Raw genomic sequence first — 21555 nt, 5'->3', positions numbered from 1 at the left:
ACCTTAAAACTATGCCCTCTTGTTTTTGATACCCCTACCATGGGAAAAATATTCTGACTATCTACCCTATCTCTGTCTCTTACCTTGAGGTGGAAAGGAACAGGAGCACCTGAGGGACACCCACACAGTTAGAGGGAGAATGAGCGAACTCCACACAGACTGCACCAGAGGTCAGGATTGAACCTGGGTCATTGGAGCTGAACCACTGTGCCACCTTTCCAGCCTTTTCTATTATTAGATCAATTGCTTTCCGAATTATGGCCTGCTGTCTGGAGGAGGAAAGCACTGAGTCAATGAAGTAAAGTGCAAATGTAGTGTGAACTGCAAAGCCATGACCTCTACCACCAGGAAGGCGAGAGGGCAGGTGCAAGGTATTTGTCCGCCAAGCTGCACATCATTCTGACTCGGAAATATATCATCGTTGCTGGATCTAAATGCTGTAACTCGCTCCCTGGCACTGCAGGATAATCTTCATCAGAGGGCTTCCAATGGTTCAAGAAAGTGGCTCACCACTGCCTTCTCATGGGGGAGTAGAGATGGGCAATGAATACTGCCCATATTCTGAAAAATTAATGAAAAGAGTTTTCAGTCAGAATATGAGGTAATTTCTGATATTATTAGTTTTACCTGTAGTCAAAGTTAAATGTTTGGAAATTGAATATGGATTATTTTGACATTTGCTACTGCTAAATTGAGGGAGATGTATCTTGTAAATCAGTAACTTTTAGTCAGTCTGCACTTGGCGCAGCAAAGCTGAATATTATTCCTGTTCACATGCAAAGTGATAGGACCTTATTCATATTGTAGCTCTGACAGATCATAGCTCCTCCCTTATTCCTGGTAACACCCTGAATTTAGTAAAGCTTGAAAGCTGCCTGTGCAAGCTTTCTCCCTGAGAATCATTTTGTTTGAGACAATCATTTGGAAGACTAGTGTGGATTTAGACATTGCTCACTCCATTCTGCAACATGAGTAAGTGACACTTGGCTTTGTATCTGGGAATGTTTAAAATACACTTCACTAAGGGTGAACTAATTCTGTGAATGTAAACTTTGTATATCTTAATTCTGATAAGATTCACTTTACACCTAGCACAGGGGAAGATTATCTGAATAGTACCTTGCAGTTTAAACATGTCTCAGTGCATTTATTTCCATTTATGGATTTATAATTTATGGAGGAGGTACAGGAAAAAAGGGAACGATTAATTGCCAAGTTGTTAACCCATTAATTAATAAGTAGGATAAATTTCCTGTAAATGTACAGTACAATAGATGAAAGGTAATCATTCCATTTGAAAGTAAACAAAAACTGAAGGTACTGAAAATCTGAAGCAAAGAAGGGAAAAGTCCAATGGGTAGGCAGAGATGGTCTGGTCGATAGATCAGGAAAGTGGCAAATGATGTTTAAATCCAAAGGTGTGCAAGACAATGTGTTTGGGAGAGTGCAACAAGCAAGGGGATATAAAATAAGTGGGAAATCAATAAAGTGGTTGAAACGTTTTCTTATTTTAGCAAAATATGCATTAGTTTGACCGCAGCTTGAGTATGGATTACAGTTCCATCGCCACATTACAACGGGGAAAGATGCGATTGCACTGGGGGAGAGTAGAAAGATTGACGGATTTATTGCTAGGATTGTAAATTGTAGATGTAAGACTGGATAGATCAAGATTATTTTCTTTGGAACATAGGTGCTGGGCGAGACTTCATTCTTGTGTATAAAGCTATGAAGGTTCTAGAACCACTAAATAGGAAGAATTTATTTCTCCTGGCATAGGGATTAAAAGACAGGAGGACAGATTTAAAGTAGCTGGTAGAAGAAGTAGGGGGGAGATGAGGAAGTTATTTTTTATCCAGAGGTTGGTGGGGTCTGGAATTCACTGACAGAGAGGGTGGTGGAAGCAGAAACTCTCATCACATTTAAAAAATACTTGGGTGTGTGCTTGCAGTTATGACCCAGAGGGTCAGACCTAATGTTGGAAGATGGGATTAGGCAGGGTAGGTTTTCCTTCTGGCCAGCAATTATGTAAAGCCTGGTGAGAATATTATTTACAGGTAAGGTCTCGTTACCTGAGGAAGGGTATGTTTGCTTTAGAGGGAGTGCAGTTAAGGTTCACCAGACTGATTCTTGGGATGGAGAAGGATTGTGCTTTAAAAATAGATGAAGCTTACTGGGTCTTTACTTGTTAGAGTTTGACAGAATGAGAAGCGATCTCACTGAAACATCAAAAGTTGTTCCGGGGTTTAACAGGTTTGATACAGGGGTGATGACTCCCTCAGCTTGTGCATCTAGATCTAGAGTCACAGTCTCAAAATAAGGGGCTGGTGATTCATGACTGAAATCAGAAGAAATTTCTTCAACCAGAAGGTTAAGAATCTTTGGAATTCTCTACCCAACTGGGCCGTCGAGGATCAGTCATTGCGTATATTTAAAGCAGAGGTCAATAGATTTTTAGATTTTAAAGGAAACAAAAAAAGTATGATATTTGTACAGGCATTGGGTTAAACACGAGAAAACATGCTGCTGATTACCATCTCTGTGTTGCTCAGCATTCAGGAGCACGGATTCACAGCTGCTTCAGGTCAATGCTGTCCGATGTTGAGTAACTTTACAGAACTATTTCTCTCCTAATCTCCCTCTCTTAGTGACAGTTTTACAGTGAAGGATCTATTTTCACTGACTCTTTAACCTGAGGCGACAGTCTGAAATGAGAATAGAAAGCTCAGCATGACTGGGAGTTAACGATTTACATCGGAATTTTATTTCTCTCTCCACCAATGCAGCTTGACCCACTGAGTATCTCCAGCATTTTCTGTTTTGTTTTCAGATTTCCAGCATTTGTGGAACTTTGCTTTCCAGGTGATAATCTTTTGTTCAGTCAAGAAAAGCCACAAATATGGACTAAGCAATAATTTCTAAAATTTCTCCATCACCCCCTTATCAATGTCTCCATCTTCCTACTTTATAACTCTCTTAGTTGCAGGGAGCAGCACCATCCACTATACGTAGCCCTTTCTGACCTCTCTAATGGCTTCTGTCAAACAGGAGGGACTGTGGAACACCTTCCATGCCACAGAAAACACTATTTTTCATTTTGTGGAGCCATCTCTCAGTATTGGTATTGGTTTATTCTTGTCAGTTGTACCAAGGTACAGTGAAAAACTTGTCTTGCATACCGATCGTACAGGTCAATTCATTACACAGTGCAGTTACACTGAGTTAGTACAGAGTGCATTGATGTAGTACAGGTAAAAACAATAACAGTACAAAGTGTCACAGCTACAGAGAAAGTGCAGTGCAGGTAGACAATCAGGTGCAAGGTCACAAGGTAAGAACAGAGACACAAGAGCTCCAGACACTGCACTCCAGCCGAGTGTTTCAGCACCCACTACACGGATCAGATGGTGGCGTCTGATTAAGGCAGAGGCAGCAGTGTTTGCTTCTTGATTAACTCATTGTGGTGCTTGGACATGGTGTTTCTGTCTCAGTCCTACTCCCCCAACCGGGAACATCTGATGGTCAAGGTTGTTCGTACTGTCTGCCGAGGGAGATCCCACCTCGGGCAGATGTTAAGCTAGCACTGGAGGAATTGAGCGCACTGATTAACAGGCAAGAACCGGCACGCCCTGATCCCTTCCCCATCATTGTGGGGGACTTCAACCAGGTTAGCTTGAAGGCTTGGCCAAACTACTACCAGCATGTCACCTGTAACACCAGAGGAGACAACACACTCGACCACTGTTACCTCACCAGCAAGTGCGCCTACTGCACCATCCCGCGCCCACATTTTGGGAAATCTGACCACCTGGCAATGCTTCTACTTCCTGCATACAGGCAGAGACTGAAGAGTGCGGCACTGGTGGAGAGGACCACAAAGGTGTGGTCAAGGGAGGCAGAGAATCGGGTACAGGATAGGATTGAATCAGTGGACTGGACCATACTTGGGGATCTGAATGAACATGCCGCAGTCATCACTGACTTCATCAAGTCCTGTGCGGACAAGTGTGTGCCCACAAAAATATATTGACTCTTTCCAAACCAGATTATCTGGATGAACCAGTAGGTTCGCAGCCTGCTGAGGGCTACATCTGTTGTGTTCAGGACTGGCGATCCAGAGACCTACACGGTCCAGATAGGATCTCTGGAAGGCTATCACGAGACCGAAGGGGCAATTTGGGACAAAGCTGGAGACACAAATGGACGCTCAACAGCTGTGGCAGGGCTTGCACGCCATCATCTCCTACAAGGTTAAATAGAATAGCATAAACTGCAATGACTCATTGATGAGTTTCATGCCTTTTATAAACATTTTGAGAGGGAGAATAATGACATACCTGAGCAAATCCCCACAGCACTCAACAACCCTAAGGTCTCAGTCTTGGAGGATGACGTCAGAACAGCCTTCAGGTGAGTGAACCCTCGAGAGGAATTAAGCACTGACGGCGTACTTGGTTGAGTGCTAAAAGCCTGTGCTGACCAACTGGCTGGAGTGTTCAGGGACATCTTCAACCTCTCGCTTCTGCAGTCTAAGGTTCCTACCTGCTTCAAGATGGCATTGATTGTACCAGTGCCCGAGAAGAGCAGGATGCTCTGCCTCAATGACTACCATCCAGAAGCGCTTACACCACTGTAATGAGGTGCTTTGAGAGGTTGTTTATGGCTTGAATCAATTTCTATCTCAGTAAGGACCTGGACCTGCTTCAATTCACCTATCACCAGAATAGGTCTACAGCAGATACTGTCTCGCTAGCTCTCCACTCCACTCTGGACCACCTGGACAACCGGAACACAAAAGTCAGGCTGTTGTTCATTGACTACTGCTCAGCGTTCAACACCAATTACCCCACAAAACTTATCATCAAGCTCCAAGACCTGGGCCTCTGTATCTCCCTCTGTAACTGGATCCTCGACTTCCTCATTGGAACACCACAATCAGTGCAGATTGGGAACATCATCTCCTCCACACTGACCATCAACCCAGGCGCACCTAAGGGCTGCGCCCAGAGCCCACTGCTCTACTCTCTCTACACCTATGACTGTGTGACTAAGCATAACTCCAACGCCATCTACAAATTCAGCAATGAAACCACTGTTGTTGGCAGAATCGTGGATGGTGATGAGGAGCTGTACAGGAGTGAGATAGGTCAGCTGGTTGAGTGGTGTCGTAACAACAACCTTGCACTCAACGTCAGCAAGACCAAGGAACTGATTGTAGACTTTAGGAAGGGGAAGTCAAGCGAACGTGCACCAGTCTGCAGGGGAAAGGGTGAGCAGCTTCAAGTTCCTGGGTGTCAGCATCTCAGAGGACCTATCCTGGACCCACCACAAAGAAGGCACGCCAGCATCTCTACTTTCTCAGGGGATTCGGCATGTCATTGAAGACTCTGACAAACTTCATGTACAGTGGAAAGGATTCTGACTGGTTATATCATGTACCAGTATGGAAACTCCAATGCACAGGAATGCAAGAGGTTACAGAGTGGTGGGCTCACAGGTACAAGTCTCCCCACCGTCAAGAACATCTACAAGAGGAGATGTCTCAGGAGATGTCTCATCCATCACCAGGGACCCCCACCATTTGGGCCATGCCCTCTTCTCGATGCTGCCATCAGGCAGGAAGTACAGGAGCCTGAAGACCCACCCCTCAAGGTTGAACAACAGCTTCTTCCCCACTGCCATCAGGTTTTTGAACCGACTTGATAAATCTTAACATTCCCTCGGACTGTATTTTTTCTCTCTATTCTCTTTATAGCTATAACTGTGTGGCTATCTACAAATTTGCTGATGACACCGCTGTTGTTGACACAATCAGGGTGGATCAAGCCTACTGTTGAATCATTATTGCCTGTTTCACACTGTTGTACAAAGGAACTATGATCCCACAGGTCTGAAGGCCTTATTCCAATACTGTCAATATCAGTTTTGAAAAGATAACGGACAGGAGATCGCTGGAGAAGATTAAGAGATATGGAATTTCAATGAGCAGTGCTTAAGTACCATATTGTAGTCGCTCTGCTTTGTACCTTGCAACTGGAGTTTGGTTTTATTGAAGTCAACACAACTGAATTTTAAGAGCAGATTATAAAATACAGCCACCACTATACTGTAAAGCTAATAAAGCAACTATAAAGATTATAAGGCATAAACTAAGGCAGGTTGGGAAACTATATTAACATGTATCACAAACGATGGCCAACAGTTAAAAAAATTCATACATTGTTTACAATACAGGCCATCACCGGGTTACAAATGCCTGATTTATGGACACCCATACATATGAATGAGCTCCCATAATATATTAAATTCAAATGTCCTATGTATGTACATATGTTTGTTCCTATGAACAGCAGAACTAGTTTCTTCTCTCTCTCCACTTTTAGTAATTCTTCTTTCTCATCAGCCTTATGTGCTTTTGATGCCATTTATTACAATACTGTGAAGGTATACTTACCATAATCAAGTGATTTTTGTGTGTTTTCCAACTCATGGATAAAATCGATTTAAAGGCATCTGTAAAAACAGAACCTGTTCGGTGCTGGGGAGCAGCCTGTAAATGTATGTCCCTTTAAGGTACAAAAACTGAGCTGGAAAAAGCCTAACTATGGGAGTTAAAAATAGTATGAGATTAGGCGAAAGGATTATATGTTCGCCAAAGAGGGCTGAGAACTGACTTAGATCTGAGGACTGGGAAAATTTCGGAATTCAGCAGAGGAGGACCTGGAAATCTATAAGGTCAGGGAAAGTAGAGTAAGAGAGTAATCTAGTGAGAAACACAAAAAGCAGATGCTGAAAACTTCTATAGATACAGTATGTAAAGAGGAAAAGATTAACAGAAAAATAACTTGGTCACCTACAACTTAGAAGGAGAAGTTATTTTAAGAAATAAGAAAATAACAGAAAACAAATATTTTGCATATGTCTTCATGGAGGAAGACACAAAAAATCTTCCAGAACAAATTGAGGACAGCGGACCTAGCGGTTGTGCGGAGAATGCTTCAGGGTGACATAGACCGGTCAAGTGAAATGGGTGAGGACATGGTAGATTGAATATGTGCACATGTATTGGTGTTCAGAGGTACTTGGGTGTCCTTGTACACAAGTCACCAAAGCTAACATACAGAAAGCAATTTGGAAAGGCAAACAATATGTAGGCCTTCATTACATGATAATTTGAGTACATTAGTAAAGACATCTTACTCCAGTTATAGCGAGTCCTGGTGAATTCACAACTGGAGTATTGTGTACAGGTCTGGTCTCCCTACCTGAGACAGGATATATATGTGATTTGAGAGAGTGTGGCAAAGGTTCAATAGATTGATTCCTGGAATTATCCTATAAGAGACCAAACAGACTGGGCCTGTGTCAATGCTCTTGAGTTTAGAAACATGAGAGGCGATCTCATTGAAATATAGAAAATTCTAATAAGTCCTAATGGGACAGTTAATTCCCCTGGCTTGAGTATCTAGAATCCGGGGTCACTGTCTCAAAATAAGTGATCAGAGGTGAGAAGAAATTTCTTCACCCAGAGGGTAGTTTAGCTTTGGAATTCTCTGCTCAAGAGAGCAATGAGCGCTCAGTCACTGAATATTTTCAAGACAAAGACTGATAGATTTTTAGTTATTGAGGGATCCAAGGGATATTGGTTAGAGCAACAAAATGGTGCTGAAGTAAAAGATCAGATTTAGCGTATTGAATGGTGAAGCAAACACAAGTGACTGAATGGTTAACACTTGCTTGGGTTTTGTATGCCCTTATATAGCACAAGGCACTATCAACGGGATGAATTTCAAGGCTTTAAATGAAGGTGATTGTGAGGAAATCATTTTTTTTAAACAGAGTAGCTGTCATCTGAAGTTCTTTGCCTGCAGGGCTGGTGGAACGACTCAGTCTGCCTCTTCAAGAGGCAATCAGACAGGAACTCTAGGGGGAATAACGTGCAGATCCATGGAGAAAGAATGGGCAAATGGGACTGAGAGGGCTGCTTTACCAGGAGCCAGTCAAGATGCAATGGGCCAATGATCTCCTCTGTTCCATAACAGTTCTGTGATCAGGTGGAAAAGAGAGAGATACAGAGCACAAGCCCGACACTTCACAGGGGACCCTCGCTTTCTCGGCCAGCTCCTGGCCTCCAACTCTCCACGAGATCTCCTTCACTCTCCCCCCATCGTTCCCACCACCCTTCCCCTGATGGACACCCAGCCTCAAAACCACACTGGACTCTTCTCCCTCCCCTCTCTTGTCTGATCTTCCTCGCCTCCATTGTTACCCCCTGAACCCTCTCTCCCATTACCCTCCTCTGACCCCACACCTCACCCCAGCTCCAACCTCTGCTGTGTCTTCACCTTCCCCCCTGACCTCCCCCTCTCAGACGCTGAGCTGTCTGTCCTCAGCAGAGGCCTCACCTTTGTCCCCTTGCATCCACACCGCAATGAACTCCGAGCCCAACACAACGCTGAGCTCTTCTTCCTCTGCCTCTATTCCTATTGCTTCAGCAAGGAATCCTTATGATAATCCTTTCTCTCATCTCCGGCACTTGCCTTTCACCTGGACTCTGCCCCCCACCCCACCCAAGCCTTTTGTCCTCCCTTGACATTTTTATTTCCAATTGCCGATGCAACATTGACCACCTTGAATTCTCCACTCTCCTCACCCCCTCCAACCTCACCCACTACGAATGTGCAGCTCTCCACTCACTGTAGACCCATCCTGAACTTGTCATCGAACCTGCAGACAAGGGCAGTGCCGTCGTGGTCCGGTGCACTGACCTCTGGCTAGACAGCAGCTCTTGGACACTTCCTCATGCCTCCCCCCGCAGCATGACCCCATGAACAAACACCAGGCCACAATCTCCTGGACCATTACAGATCTCATCACATCAGGTCTCCCCTCTGCAGCTTCCAACCTGATCGTGCCCCAGCTGCACACTGCCTGCTTCTAACTCATACCTAAAATCCACAAATGGGACTGCCCTGGTAGACCCATTGTTTCTGCCTGCTCCTGCCCCACTGAACTTACCTCTTCATAACTTGACTCTATGTTGTCTCCTCTTGTCCAGTCCTTTTCCACATCCACACAGGACACTTCTGATGCCCTCCACTGTTTCAATAACCCAGTTCCCTGGTTCTAACCACCTCATCTTTAACATTAACATCCAGTCTTTGTACACCTCCACCCCCCATCACGAAGATCTTCGGGTCTTCCGCTTCTTTCTGGAACAAAGACCCAACCAGTTCCCTTCCACTCTCACTCCCATCTGCCTGATAGAATTTGTTCTTACCCTCAACAACTTTTACTCCAGCTTCTACAATTCAAAGGTGTAGCCATGGGCACTTGCATGGCCCACAGCTATCCCTGTCTTTTTGCTGGTTCCAAACCTACTCTGGCACCCTTCCCCCAACTCTTTCTCTGCTGCATTGATGACTGCATTGGTGTGGCTTCCTGCACTTGTGCAGAACTTGTTAATTTCATCACATTGCCAGCAACTGGCGCCCTGTCCTTAAATGCACCTGATCTATTTCTTAAACTTCTCTTCCTTTTCTGGATCTCTCTGTCTTCACCCCAGGAGATAAGTTATCCACCAAAATCTACTCCAAACCCACAGACTCCCACAGCTACCTCAACCACACCTCCTCCCACCCAGTCTCTTGTAAGGATGTCATCCCTTTCTCTCAGTTGCTCTGTCTCCGCCACATCTGTCCTCAAGATGAGGCCCTCCACTTTTGGGACTTCTGAAACGCCCTTCTCCTGTCAGAAACGTGCCTTCCCCTCTTTTGCATTTGATAGAGACCTTGCACACATTTCCTCTGCTTCCCGCATGTCTGCTCTCATCCAACTTTCCATCCCCAGGAAGGACAAAGACAGAGTTCGCTTGGTCCTCACCTTCCACCCGATTAACCTCAACATTCAGCATATCATCCTTCACCATTTCCACCAGTTCCAACGAGATCCTACCTCCAGTCACATCTTCCCCTCTCTCCTCTTTTCTACTTTCCACACAGGAACCACTCTTTCCGTGACTCCCTTCCCACCCACCCCTCCCTGTCCTTTGGCACTTTCCCCTGCAACCATAAGAGGTGTTACATTTGTCCCTACATCCTTGCTGCCTGGAATGCGGAGCATGCCTTATGAAAGTAGGTTGAGCGAACTCGGCCTTTTCTCCTTGGAGCAACGGAGGATGAGAGGAGACCTGATAGAGGTGTATAAAATGATGAGAGGTATTGATCGGGTGGATAGTCAGAGGCTTTTCCCCAGGGCTGAAATGGTGGCCACAAGAGGTTTAAGGTGCTGGGGAGTAGGTATAGAGGAGATGTCAGGGGTAAGTTTTTTACTCAGAGAGTGGTGAGTGCGTGGAATGGGCTGCCGGCAACGGTGGTGGAGGCGGATATGATAGGGTCCTTTAAGAGACTGTTGAATAGGTACATGGAGCTGAGAAAAATAGAGGGCTATGGGTAAGCCCAGTAATTTCTAGGGTAGGGACATGTTCGGCAAAGCTCCGTGGGCCAAAGGGCCTGAATTGTGCTATAGTTTTTCTATGTTCTATGTTCTATCTTCTCCTTCACCACCATCCAGGGACCTAAACACCCCTCCCAGGTGAGGCTGATTCACATGCACCTCTTCCAACCTGGTCTTTTGCATTCGGTGCTGGCAATGTGGTCTCCGCTGGTGAAACCAAGCATAGACTAGGTGACTATTTTGCAGAGCACTTGCACTCTTTTCTGCGACAGACATCTTGAGCTTCCGGTTGCGTGTTATTTTAACTCCCCTTCCCATTGCCACACTGACTGCCTGTCCTCAGCCTTCTCCACTGCCACGGTGAGGCCAAATGCAAACTAGAATGACACCTCATATTCCACTTGGGTAGCCTACAGCCCAATGGTATGAACATTGAATTTTCCAGTTTTAGGTAACCCATAGCCCCTGTGTTCCTTTCCCACTCCCACCAATCCACCCATGGTCTCTGTTCACCTTTTCCTTCCTTTCTTCTCCTCATTACGGAGACTCATTACCCTCCCCCACCTGGTTCCATGTGCCCACCACCCCTCCCATATCTGGTTCCATCTATCACCTACCCGCCTCTGTCTCACCCTTCCCTCTCATTTCTATATACCAGCCATTCTCTCAGTATACTCTGTCGTAAGGGTCTTGACACAATCATCGACCATCCCTTTGCCTTCACTGTTGGAGCTTGGCCCACTGAGTTCTTCCAGTTGGTTACCTAACCTAGTTTTTTTTGAGGCAAGTCATTGTTGCAACAGCGGAAACTTGACAGGTAATTTGTAAAGAATATCAGTTGTTTTAGCAGTGTAGGTTTATCTTTCCACAGATGGCGCCTGGCTGCTCAGCGTGTCAAGTATTTTCTGATTTTATTTCTCATATTTTATATTTCATACTTCTTTATGACACATGAGGCAATTCAGCCCATCAAGCCCTTGCCAGCTCTCAGAGCAGTCTCATCAGTCCCATCCCCCCGTTTATTTCCCTGTAACCTATTCTCTCTCACATGCCCATCAACTACCCCCTGATTCCATGGTCACCTCCACACTTGGGGTAATGTACACTGACCAACCAGCACATCTTTGGGATGTCGGAGGAAATGGGAACACCCACTGCTGGGATGGCTGGGATAGCAATGGTGGAAATACGACAGATGGGGAAGGGCCTTGTCAGAGTAATGGGCAGCCAATTTCACAGGCTGTGAGCTAGAGGTCTTCTAACAAACAAAGAGGCACAGAGAGACAACCTACTTGAGACTTGGGGCAGGTTGATAGTTAATTTGCCACTGAATGATGGAATTTGGGAGCAGTTGATAGAAATGTGGAGAACATAAAACATGGGTTTAATGTAGGATTAGTGTAAATTGGTACGATGGTTGACGTGGACTTGGAGAGTTGAAGGGCCTGTTTCCATGCTGTATGACTCTGACCATGTCTATGACTCACCGGGAGGAAATTCACTTGGTTCAAAAGGAGAACTTGTAAACTCTACATCAGCTGAAGTGAGGATCAAACCCAGGTCAACACGGATTTCCAGCACCTGCACTTATAGGGTGCCCTGAGTGGAACCCTTATGAGAGCTACCTCAGCAACTGGGGTAGTGTCACAATGAGCCCTCTCCAGTCAGACCGTTTAGAGATCTGATCTGTGCTTCGGTTTTTCACCAAATCCATTAAAGACAGAGTTACCCTCCCCATAATCTAACACAATTATCTAATTATATAAACATTATACAATTAAACATACATTCATTATCATTTTTGTGTTTCTAATTAAGTAACCATTTTGTCAATGCATACTGTTATCTTTGACAAGCACACAAGAATACTACAGAGAATGTTTATTCCCACTGCCATTTTCAAACTATTCACTGAACAATTTTTTGCATGAACTAAAATGAGTTGGCTTTTTGCAGCTACAGGCTTATATTTGTTGAATTATTTGGAGCATTCACCTAAGTAGCTCCAATAGTTCTTCCTTGAATTGGCTCTGGGAGAAGTGTCTGATGACATGTAAATAAGTTTTCTAATAGCATAGGGACAGAGAATGGCAAGTCCAGTTTAAATATCCTCACTTCACAGTTTACAACCCACAAGTATGCAATAGATTTTTTTGTCATGAGTTCTGGACAATAAATAGTAAATCTTGTGAGGTGGCCTGAAATGTTATCTGCCAATTATGGTATGATTACATCAACTATTTTTTTCTCGGAAGGAAGAGCTCAAACTTGTCCACAGTGTTCCATAGATAGAACTGCCCAGACTTGTAATTTCCTTGGAATGTATTAATCTTTTCTCACTGGGCTAAAAAGAAATGAATTCTTCCATTTTGTACTGTTATGCCTGCAAAATAATCTGGTGTAAACATTCTTTTGGAACCTCAACAAGTTCAGTGCCAAGTAATTAGTGCTGTTTAGTTCAGGCTTGTACAACTGAAAATAAAATTTGGATCGTGCTAAACACTATAACTAGCATTTTCAGGTTGTCTAGATCTGCTAACCTCCCCCGTGGTATCTTCATAGGCAAATATGTCAATGAGTCAGAAGCACCACATTAAAACACCACACTCCCCCAACAAAGTGCCAGTCTTTGGCCAGCTGATTACTGTCTCCACACACTAGCCTTCTGCCCCCTCACTCCAAGGCCCTGATTGGGCATCTAAACCTATAGGCCAAAACCTTCCCCTTCTCCAGCCTGCTGGTTACGTACCTCAAACTTGCTGGCCTTGACTAAGGCACCGACCACTAGTCCTCAGTCCCAAGCCTGCCCTTTCCCACAGATATGGCAAATGGTCTAGGCCATTATCATGCAGCTGATCAATAATTGCAGATCTGTACCTTCTGACATTGATCTGTTATTTCTCTCCACACACTTTTACATCTATGGAACACAATATTGTCAGTTCTGGTCATTGTATGTCATTTGCTTTTGCTTTAGCATTTTTCTGCATTACTAAGTGACCTACAAGCTTTTAATCAGCGGAGTTATGTATTTCATTACTCTTTAGTAACAGGAAGTTTCAGTCAAAGAGGTAAACATTACCTGTAGGCCTTGTATTTCTCAGGCTGAAGATATCCAACAGTGTTGGGCTGCGGGTGATTCAAGCACCACACTTCCAGCTTGCTCTTCAGTCAGGTCAAGTCCTCCCACGACTCACGACTAATTGAGTGACCCATACATTTCCCTGAACATGGTCTACAGGCTCCAATAATCTCGGTCCTGCTGGCTTGCAAATGTTTGAAAGTCCGACTTAATGTCTTTAAATGGCGAAGGGATTTAACAACTTCCTTGAAATCTTCTCCCAGATCCCAGGTGGGCTGTAGATTCCTGATTGAAAGCATCGGGAAGAGAAATGTTCTTTGATTCATTTTTCAGGGTGTGGACAACACTAGCAAGGCCAGCATTTATTGTCCATTAGAACATAAGAAACAGAAGAAGGGTAATCCATTTGGCCGTTATGCCTACTCTGCCATTCAATAAGAGTGTTTGTGCATGAGTCCCATATCCCTTGATTCCTTTGGATCCAAAAAGCTACCGATCTCTATCTTGAATACCCTCACCGCAGTGAGGATGTCCACAGTCTTCTTGGGTACTGAATTCCAAAAATTTCATTCCTCTTTAGTATCAGGAAGTTCCTTAGCTTTTTTTCTTGGGGAAAAAAAAGAGCTATGGACTATCAGGCCTCAAGCTCCACATGGTGGCCATCAGATTTTTATAAATACCTATCTGAATCACCGTCATCCTTCAGGGAAGGAAGTCTTCCATCCTTACCCTGCCCAGTCGACATGCAACTCCAGACATGCAGCAATCTGATTAACTCAGCTTCCCTCTGAACTCTCCCAGCAAGCCTATTGGTTATGCTCTAAGCCCTACATTACTGCACCACCACCTTCTCAAGAGAAAACATACATAATTCGTATGGGACTTGATAGGGTCGATGCAATGATGTTTCCGTTGGCAGGGATGTCTAGAACCAAGGATCAGTCTGAAACTAGCTGTATATCTAAATTTGCAAACACCATTAATTTGAAAGATACAACGAGTTATGCAAACCAAACCAGCAAATTACAAAAGGATAGATTTAAGTGACTGGGAAAAACTGTGCTCATACACTTTCAGGCCAAGAGATGGTAGCTTTTTTAAATGGTGACAAATTAAAGTTTGTGTTGGAGAAAGAAATGGGAATGTGAATGGGCGGAGGATGCAAAGAGGCTTCAAAGGGATTTAGACAAGTTAAGTGAGTGGGGAACAATGTGGAAAGATGTGAGCTTATCCACTTCAGTGAAGAGAATAGAAATGCTGAGTATTTTATAAAATAGTGGAGAAATTGGGAAATGTTATGATCGGAGGGATTTTGGATTTGGATTTGGATTTTGGTTACTCAAGGTACTGAGAGCTAATATATCTGTGCTGCAAACAATTGAGAAGACAAATAGTACGTTGGACTTCACCATATCATTTTGGGTATAAGAGTAAAGCTGTCTTACAACAATTACATATGGCCTTGGTGAGACCACACCTAGAGTATTGTATACAGTTTTGTTTGCCTTACATTAAAAAGGTAACCAATATAGCCATAGAGGAAGAACAATGAAGATTATCCAGATTTGTTCTTGGGACGGCAGGTGCAACATGGGGAGAAAGTGAGCAGATAATGTCTTTATTCTTTAGAGTTTAGAAGACTGAGTCCTCATTGAAACAGACAAAATTCCTAGAAGGCTTGACACTGGATGTGGGGAGAATACTGCTCCCACTGTAGTGTCTAGAACGGGGTCACAGTTTCACATTAAGGGGTAAACTATTTAGGATCAAAGCAGAGATTGGAAAATAGGTATCAAGGGATATGGGGTAGCACAGGAGAATGGTGCTCAGCCTAAAGATCAGCCGTGACCTAACTGAATGGTGAAGTAGGCTTGAGGTGCTAAATAGCCTCCACCTGCTCCCATTTTTGTTGTTCTTATGCCATCCAGCAGTGTTCTGGTCCTTAGCTTGGCCAATGTTTGAGCTGCTTGTTGGGTTGGAAGACTGTTGTTCTGGCATGGATCAGGCCAGTCTAGCTTCTTACTCAATAATTTTTAAAAGTCAGTGCCACTTAAATTTTTTGTTGGACTGCAGTGTGATAAAAACAGAAAATGCAAGAAACATTGGCAGGTTGGGAAGTATCTGTAAAAAGGGAATTGAATTAATGTATCACATTGAAGACCTTTTATCAGTGCTGAGTGTTTTCAGCATTTTCTAGTTTTACTTTGCATGTGTTAGTTTATTTTGATTCCTATAATGCAGTCTCACTGTTGACTGACCTCTTATAATATACACAGTCTCACTCGTCCTGCATTTTAATGGTGAGGCAGTAGCTTAGGTCTTGTCTTCTTCTTCTGGTTAGATACCTGTCAAAGATAACATTGCAGGATTGAGCCCAAACATATAAAGTCCCATAACAATCAGATTAAATAATCAGTTATCCCACACCTACTACTTAACTGGCAGATATGCACACTGAACGATATTGTTACATTTCAAAAGTGCTTCACGTGTGAATCACTTTGCAAATTTTTGATCCAATGTATATAGAATTATTGTGGGTGTAATTAAATTGTAGAGAATAATCTAAGGAAGGGCCTGAAGATCAATCTTCCTTGCTTTTGACAGGTAATGATGTTAATTATTACTCAGAGGTCAGCAGTCTATTTAAAAACTACTAATCATAGAGGATGCAAATATAGAAAGTCATTTTATCTTTGGATTCCATTTAGTGACTCTAGACTTGATTGGATTAGCTAGTCAGGAGAGGGAGTGCAAACATGCATATAATCCTACTCTGCTACATGGCTGGGTCAGGTCCTAACATGCTTTTAATAGTTACTATTTGAAGAACTTCAGACAATAAGTATCGATGAAACAATAGTAAACTGCTCTGATCCAAGGAATGTTCATTTGTTGGGCAGGACCAAATTGCTTCACTCCATACTCATGATGAAAACAAACTGTAAAAAAAACAAAGAATAAAACTATCTCCTCACATCTTTAGGTTCCGTACCAATCGCAGGAGGATTGCCAGGACAAATAATGAATAACTCTAATTCAGTTGATTTATCTGAATGGGCCAAATATCAAATGACAAGTTCCATCACCACAATTATGAGTCCTACCCTTTACATCCTCGTGTTTGTTATTGGGTTCCCAGCCAATACACTGGCACTTTGGATAATGGCTGCAAAAAACAAGAAACCTTCCACCATCTTCCTGATCAACCTGGCAATAGCAGACCTCCTCCTGATCTTGATGCTGCCTTTCAAGATTTCCTATCACCTTCTGGGCAACAACTGGCTCTTTGGCGAAGCGCTGTGTCGGATGATGACCGCCTTCTTCTATGGGAACATGTACTGCTCCATCCTGCTCCTCACCTTCATCAGCATCGACAGATACTTTGCTCTGGTCCATCCATTTTACTCCAGACGCTTCAGAGACAATGGTTTTGCTGTTACTGTTTGTACTGTAATTTGGGTGATGGTTGTTCTCTTTATCCTCCCTTTCTTCCTTGTACAACAATCCTTTCATATCAATGGCCTAGATATCATCACCTGCCACGATGTGTATCTAAAGAATAGAGAACATATTTATTTCTATTACTGGCAGGCTGTGGTAGTACTAGGGTTTGTAATTCCATGCTTAATTACTGTATTTTGTTATTGTAATGTAATCAGAACTTTACTCTTTAGTAAGACAGAGTATAAAAAGGCTATAAAGGTCACCGTTTTAACTCTGTTTATGTATCTCGTGTGTTTCAGTCCCAACAATATAATACTGCTCCTGCACCAATGGATCCCTGAACTCCACATCCATTACATGTTCTTCTTGCCCCTCAGCAGTTTTAATAATTGCATTGACCCTTTTATTTACTACTTCATTTCTGATGAATGGAGGACCAAAGTAAAGGCGATAATCTGTTTCCGTAAAGCTGGAACCAAGAATCGAACTTTGCAGTCATCCACTACATTGGAGTTGACTCGAATGCTTTCCTCCCGAAGTTCCTCAACAAATATATGCAGTGAGTAGCTGAGTGACTCAGGTCAGGAAGATAAGGCCCCAGTCATTGTATTGCAAAGATCCACAGCTCATGAGGCAACAATTTGGCATATTGTGTCAGTCCCAACCAAAGAGCAATTCAGCCAGATCCCACATTCCAGATCTGGCACAGCAGTCTTGAAGTGATATGGTTCCTTGTTAAATGTGCAGAAAATCTCTGCCTCTCTCAGCCTCTCAGCAGTAAGTTCCAGACCACCACATCCTGGATGAAGTTTCCTACTTTCCCATGTTGTTCTGCCAGTTATTTATACAAAAGTTATAATCTTTCTCTTTGTTTAAGGAAAGAAAATCTGGGTAACTCAGTTTTCCCAATCTGAAACATATAGCTGAGCAAGAATCAGAACAGGATGTTATGAAACTGAGGTTAAGTAGATCGCTAACCTTTAGCAGAGGACCTTGGTGTCCAATAAAGAGCTTGCAGCTGGGAATTTCCTGTGACAAATTCATGAGGGATTGAATTTATGGGAGTGTAATCTGGGGGATAAAAACTGAAAAAGCAAACATACTGAAGGCCAGCTGGGAAAATCTGATTTTATTTCTTCCCACAAATAAAAACTCCATGTCAGGGATAAATGTCAATCATGCAGAATTAACATCTTCATTCATTTAACATTAAGACTGCCACCTGGGACTATCACAATGCTCACACAGATTGCTGACCAATCCCATTTCTCTGTAGCATGCCCAATGGGAAGGGTAATGAAGTTCATAGTAAGAACATAAGAATTAGGTGTAGGAGAAGGCCATCTGGGCCTTTGAACGTGTTCCATCATTCATCAAGATCAAATAAAGACAGTAATCTGTTTCAGGGAGTCTGGCACTAGCCTCATTCTCATTATTCCCTTAATATTCAGTCTCTGTTTTGAATGAACTCAGTGACTGAACCTCCAAAGCCCTCTGTGATAAGGAATTCCAGAAATTCATCACCCTGTGAATGAAGAAATTTCTCTTCGCCTCTCATCTAATATCAAGATTCCTCAGCCAGGGGAAAATTTCTCTCTGCATCCATCCTGTTGAGCCCTGTAAGAATTTTAAAGTTTCACTGAGATCTCATTCTTCTAAATTCTGGAGAATATAGGTTTATCTACTCAATCTCTCCCCGTACAAACAAAGACATCCTTCCAGGAAGCAGTCTGGTGAGTTTTTGTTGTGCTCCCTCTATGACAAGTATATCCTTTATTAGACAAAGAGACAATTCTCCAGCTGCAATCCCACCTTGGCCCTGAATAATTGCAGTGAGATATCCTTACACTTGCAATCAAATCCTCTTGTAATAAAGCCAAGGTTTGTCTTCCTAATCATTTGCTGCAGCTTCACATTAGTCGTGTACGATGACAGCCAGGTCTCCTTGAACATCAACTGTTCCCAATTGTCACCATTTTAAAAAAAAGAACTTTGCTTTTCTGTTTTGTTAACTGAAATAGATAACCCCCATTTTTTCACCTCTTAATTCTACCTACTATGACCCCACCCTCTCACTTACCTTGACTGTATCCTCTGGAAGTGTCTTTACATCCTCATCCCTACTCATAAATCCACCTAATTTGGAATCATCAATAAACTTGGAAACATGACATGTGGTCCCCTCATCCAAATTGTTGATATTGATTGTGAATAGCTGGGGTCCAAGCACTGATTCCAGCCTGCCAGCCTGAAAAAGACCACTTATTCCTCCTCTTATGCTTTTTATCTGTTAAGCAATTCCCAAATTCTCATTATATTACCCTCAATTTAATGTCAACAATTCCTCTCCCCCCGCAGATGCTGCTCAGTCTGCTGATTCCTCCAGCAGATTGCTTGTTGCTCCTGATTCCAGCATCTACAATCTCTTGTGTCTTGATTCTCTAGTGTTGCTGGCAGGTTTTTTGTGAAGATGGGCATAAAGTATTAGTTTATTCCTCTTCATCTGTGAGGAAAGGCGCAAAGTATAACTGATTTCCTCTACCATTCCTTATTCCCAATTATAAATCCTTCTGTCTCTAACTCTCACTTGCTCTTGCTAGTCTTTTCCTTTTTATACTTATAGAAGCTAATACAATCCCTTCTTATCTGAAGACAATGAAAATATTGTCAAATGAATAATTAAGGTAAAGACTAAATTCATCTGTAATTGTTATTATTACCAATTTCCAATTAATTTCACTCAAATACCAGAGTGAAATGTTTTTAACAGCTGAAAATACTTGATCATGCCAAACACCAACAAAAAACTCCTGAATTTAACCAAAAATAAAGAGCGGGAAATTCAAGGCCTTTTTATGTTTGTCAGTTTCCTATCTATATCCACCAGTTGAAACTGACACCAAAATTACTTGGAAACTGGTTTGAATATGCTGATAATCCAGTGAGGTGGATGGAACAAATACACCAGCAGAAACTTTTTGGATTGTTTGACCTATTTCTAAAATGTAAAATGTCATAAAATTCTATGTGGCAGCATCAGCAGAGCCAATGAAGTTATTTGTGTTTTGTTGTTATATGGGATTAATTTGCTTTAGAATTTAACTGCATCAATATTCAAATATTGTAGGCCAGAAACAGAGAATGATAGTAGACTAATACAGCCATTTGCGTTTTTTCCTTTGGTATTTGATTTAAAATATATCATATACACAGAATCACACTGAAACAGAACCAGGATGCCGGATATTATTTGTGAGTTTAAAAAATTGATCATTTTTTGTGGAAAGCTTCTTTGCTTGTAATTTTAATTAGCTGTTTCTCTTTTAATGATAACTAGTAAGTTTAACAGTCAGAATGCTATAATGCTGCATTTCATCCATTTAGTTTTATTTTCATTGAGACATACTGAAACCTCTGCTTTTAAAAGTTGTTATTAAGCTTATAAAAACAGCAAGGTTACAAATGATGTTCTCGAAGCCGGCTTTAGTTTGAACATATGATTTTATTAATTTATTCCAGAGCAACCAATGCCTCAATAAAAGGAGAATTTTTAAGTGCTTCAGTGATTGTTGTTGATATTTTAAGTTTTATTTCTCCTCAAAAAACTCTTCCAGACACAGGCCCTCTTCAGAGGAGGAGGCAGACAAGGAGTTGAGGACAATGTGAGTGCACACTGCTTCCTGGATGCCCTCATTAGTGCAAAGTTCCACTTAGATCATGCAATACCACACGCAAAAGGCACTTTTGATCCTCCCACTGGCACTAAGACAAAGCAATCCTGTAAACAACCAAGCACTTCTTTCATTGACTCCAGTTGGTCACCATCAGTTCAGCTCTCCCTGTTCATTACTGGACAACTCCCAAAGTCACCTGCCAACCAGCAGCCAGAAGGGGGCAACACTGGAAAGACTTAACAAGTACGCAAATAAGCAAGATGTAACTGCATAAAATGTGTAAGGCATCCAACATCTTACCACTGAATGACCATCAATTGTTTCCATGACTTGCAAGCCCTCTGGCTTTAGGTAGGGGGGGCCGCTCCCATCCTTGGTCTGACTAATGAGTTGCTCTTGGTCCTGGTTTTGGAAACCTGTGAACTGCTCCAGATACAGACCTGGCCATCGGGGTGTTTGAGTGCCAGCTACTGGCTGAGGGAGCAGATCTGGCGTGGAATCGCTATTGATTGGGAGGAGAGCACCATCCTCTCTGCAACCTTTCCATTACCCCTCTCAAAGCCAAGTCACACTTCCCTGTTGCCACTTCACTGGTGAAGACTTTGCTGCAGCTGAGTGGGACATTGAAAAGCCAAGGCTGGGGATAGCACTCCTTCTTATTAAGGCAGTGTTCAGACTTTGTATGCCAGTGAAGGCCTGGGTTTAGTCATTCAATTGCCTTGTTTAGGCATCATGTAGATGCATGCTCCTTCCATGGAAGAAGACATCATGGAACAAGCCTGTACTAGAATAATTTGAGATGGACTCCTCCTACCCCCACGATCTTGTGCAGTGCATTCAGAAGGTTTGGCAGTTGTCTTCTGCTGCTCAATAATGATCCTTTTCATCAAAATCCCC

At 42.8% G+C, this 21555-nt stretch overlaps 1 protein-coding gene across 1 annotated transcript; it reads left to right on the top strand.

Annotated features, from left to right (window-relative positions):
- The first annotated feature begins 869 nt into the window (after positions 1-869).
- Positions 870-20546, top strand: LOC127582490 (proteinase-activated receptor 3-like). Its single transcript, XM_052037793.1, has 2 exons — positions 870-972; positions 16524-20546. Exons 1-2 carry the CDS (start codon positions 969-971, stop codon positions 17549-17551), a joined length of 1032 nt encoding a protein of 343 aa, XP_051893753.1. The 5' UTR covers positions 870-968; the 3' UTR covers positions 17552-20546.
- The last annotated feature ends 1009 nt before the right edge of the window (positions 20547-21555 follow it).

The sequence above is a fragment of the Pristis pectinata genome, chromosome 24 (assembly GCF_009764475.1).
Source record: "Pristis pectinata isolate sPriPec2 chromosome 24, sPriPec2.1.pri, whole genome shotgun sequence".
NCBI classification, from domain to species: Eukaryota; Metazoa; Chordata; class Chondrichthyes; order Rhinopristiformes; family Pristidae; genus Pristis; species Pristis pectinata.
The sequence above is the reverse complement of the archived record's forward strand: the minus strand, read 5'-3'. Positions and strand labels throughout refer to the sequence as shown.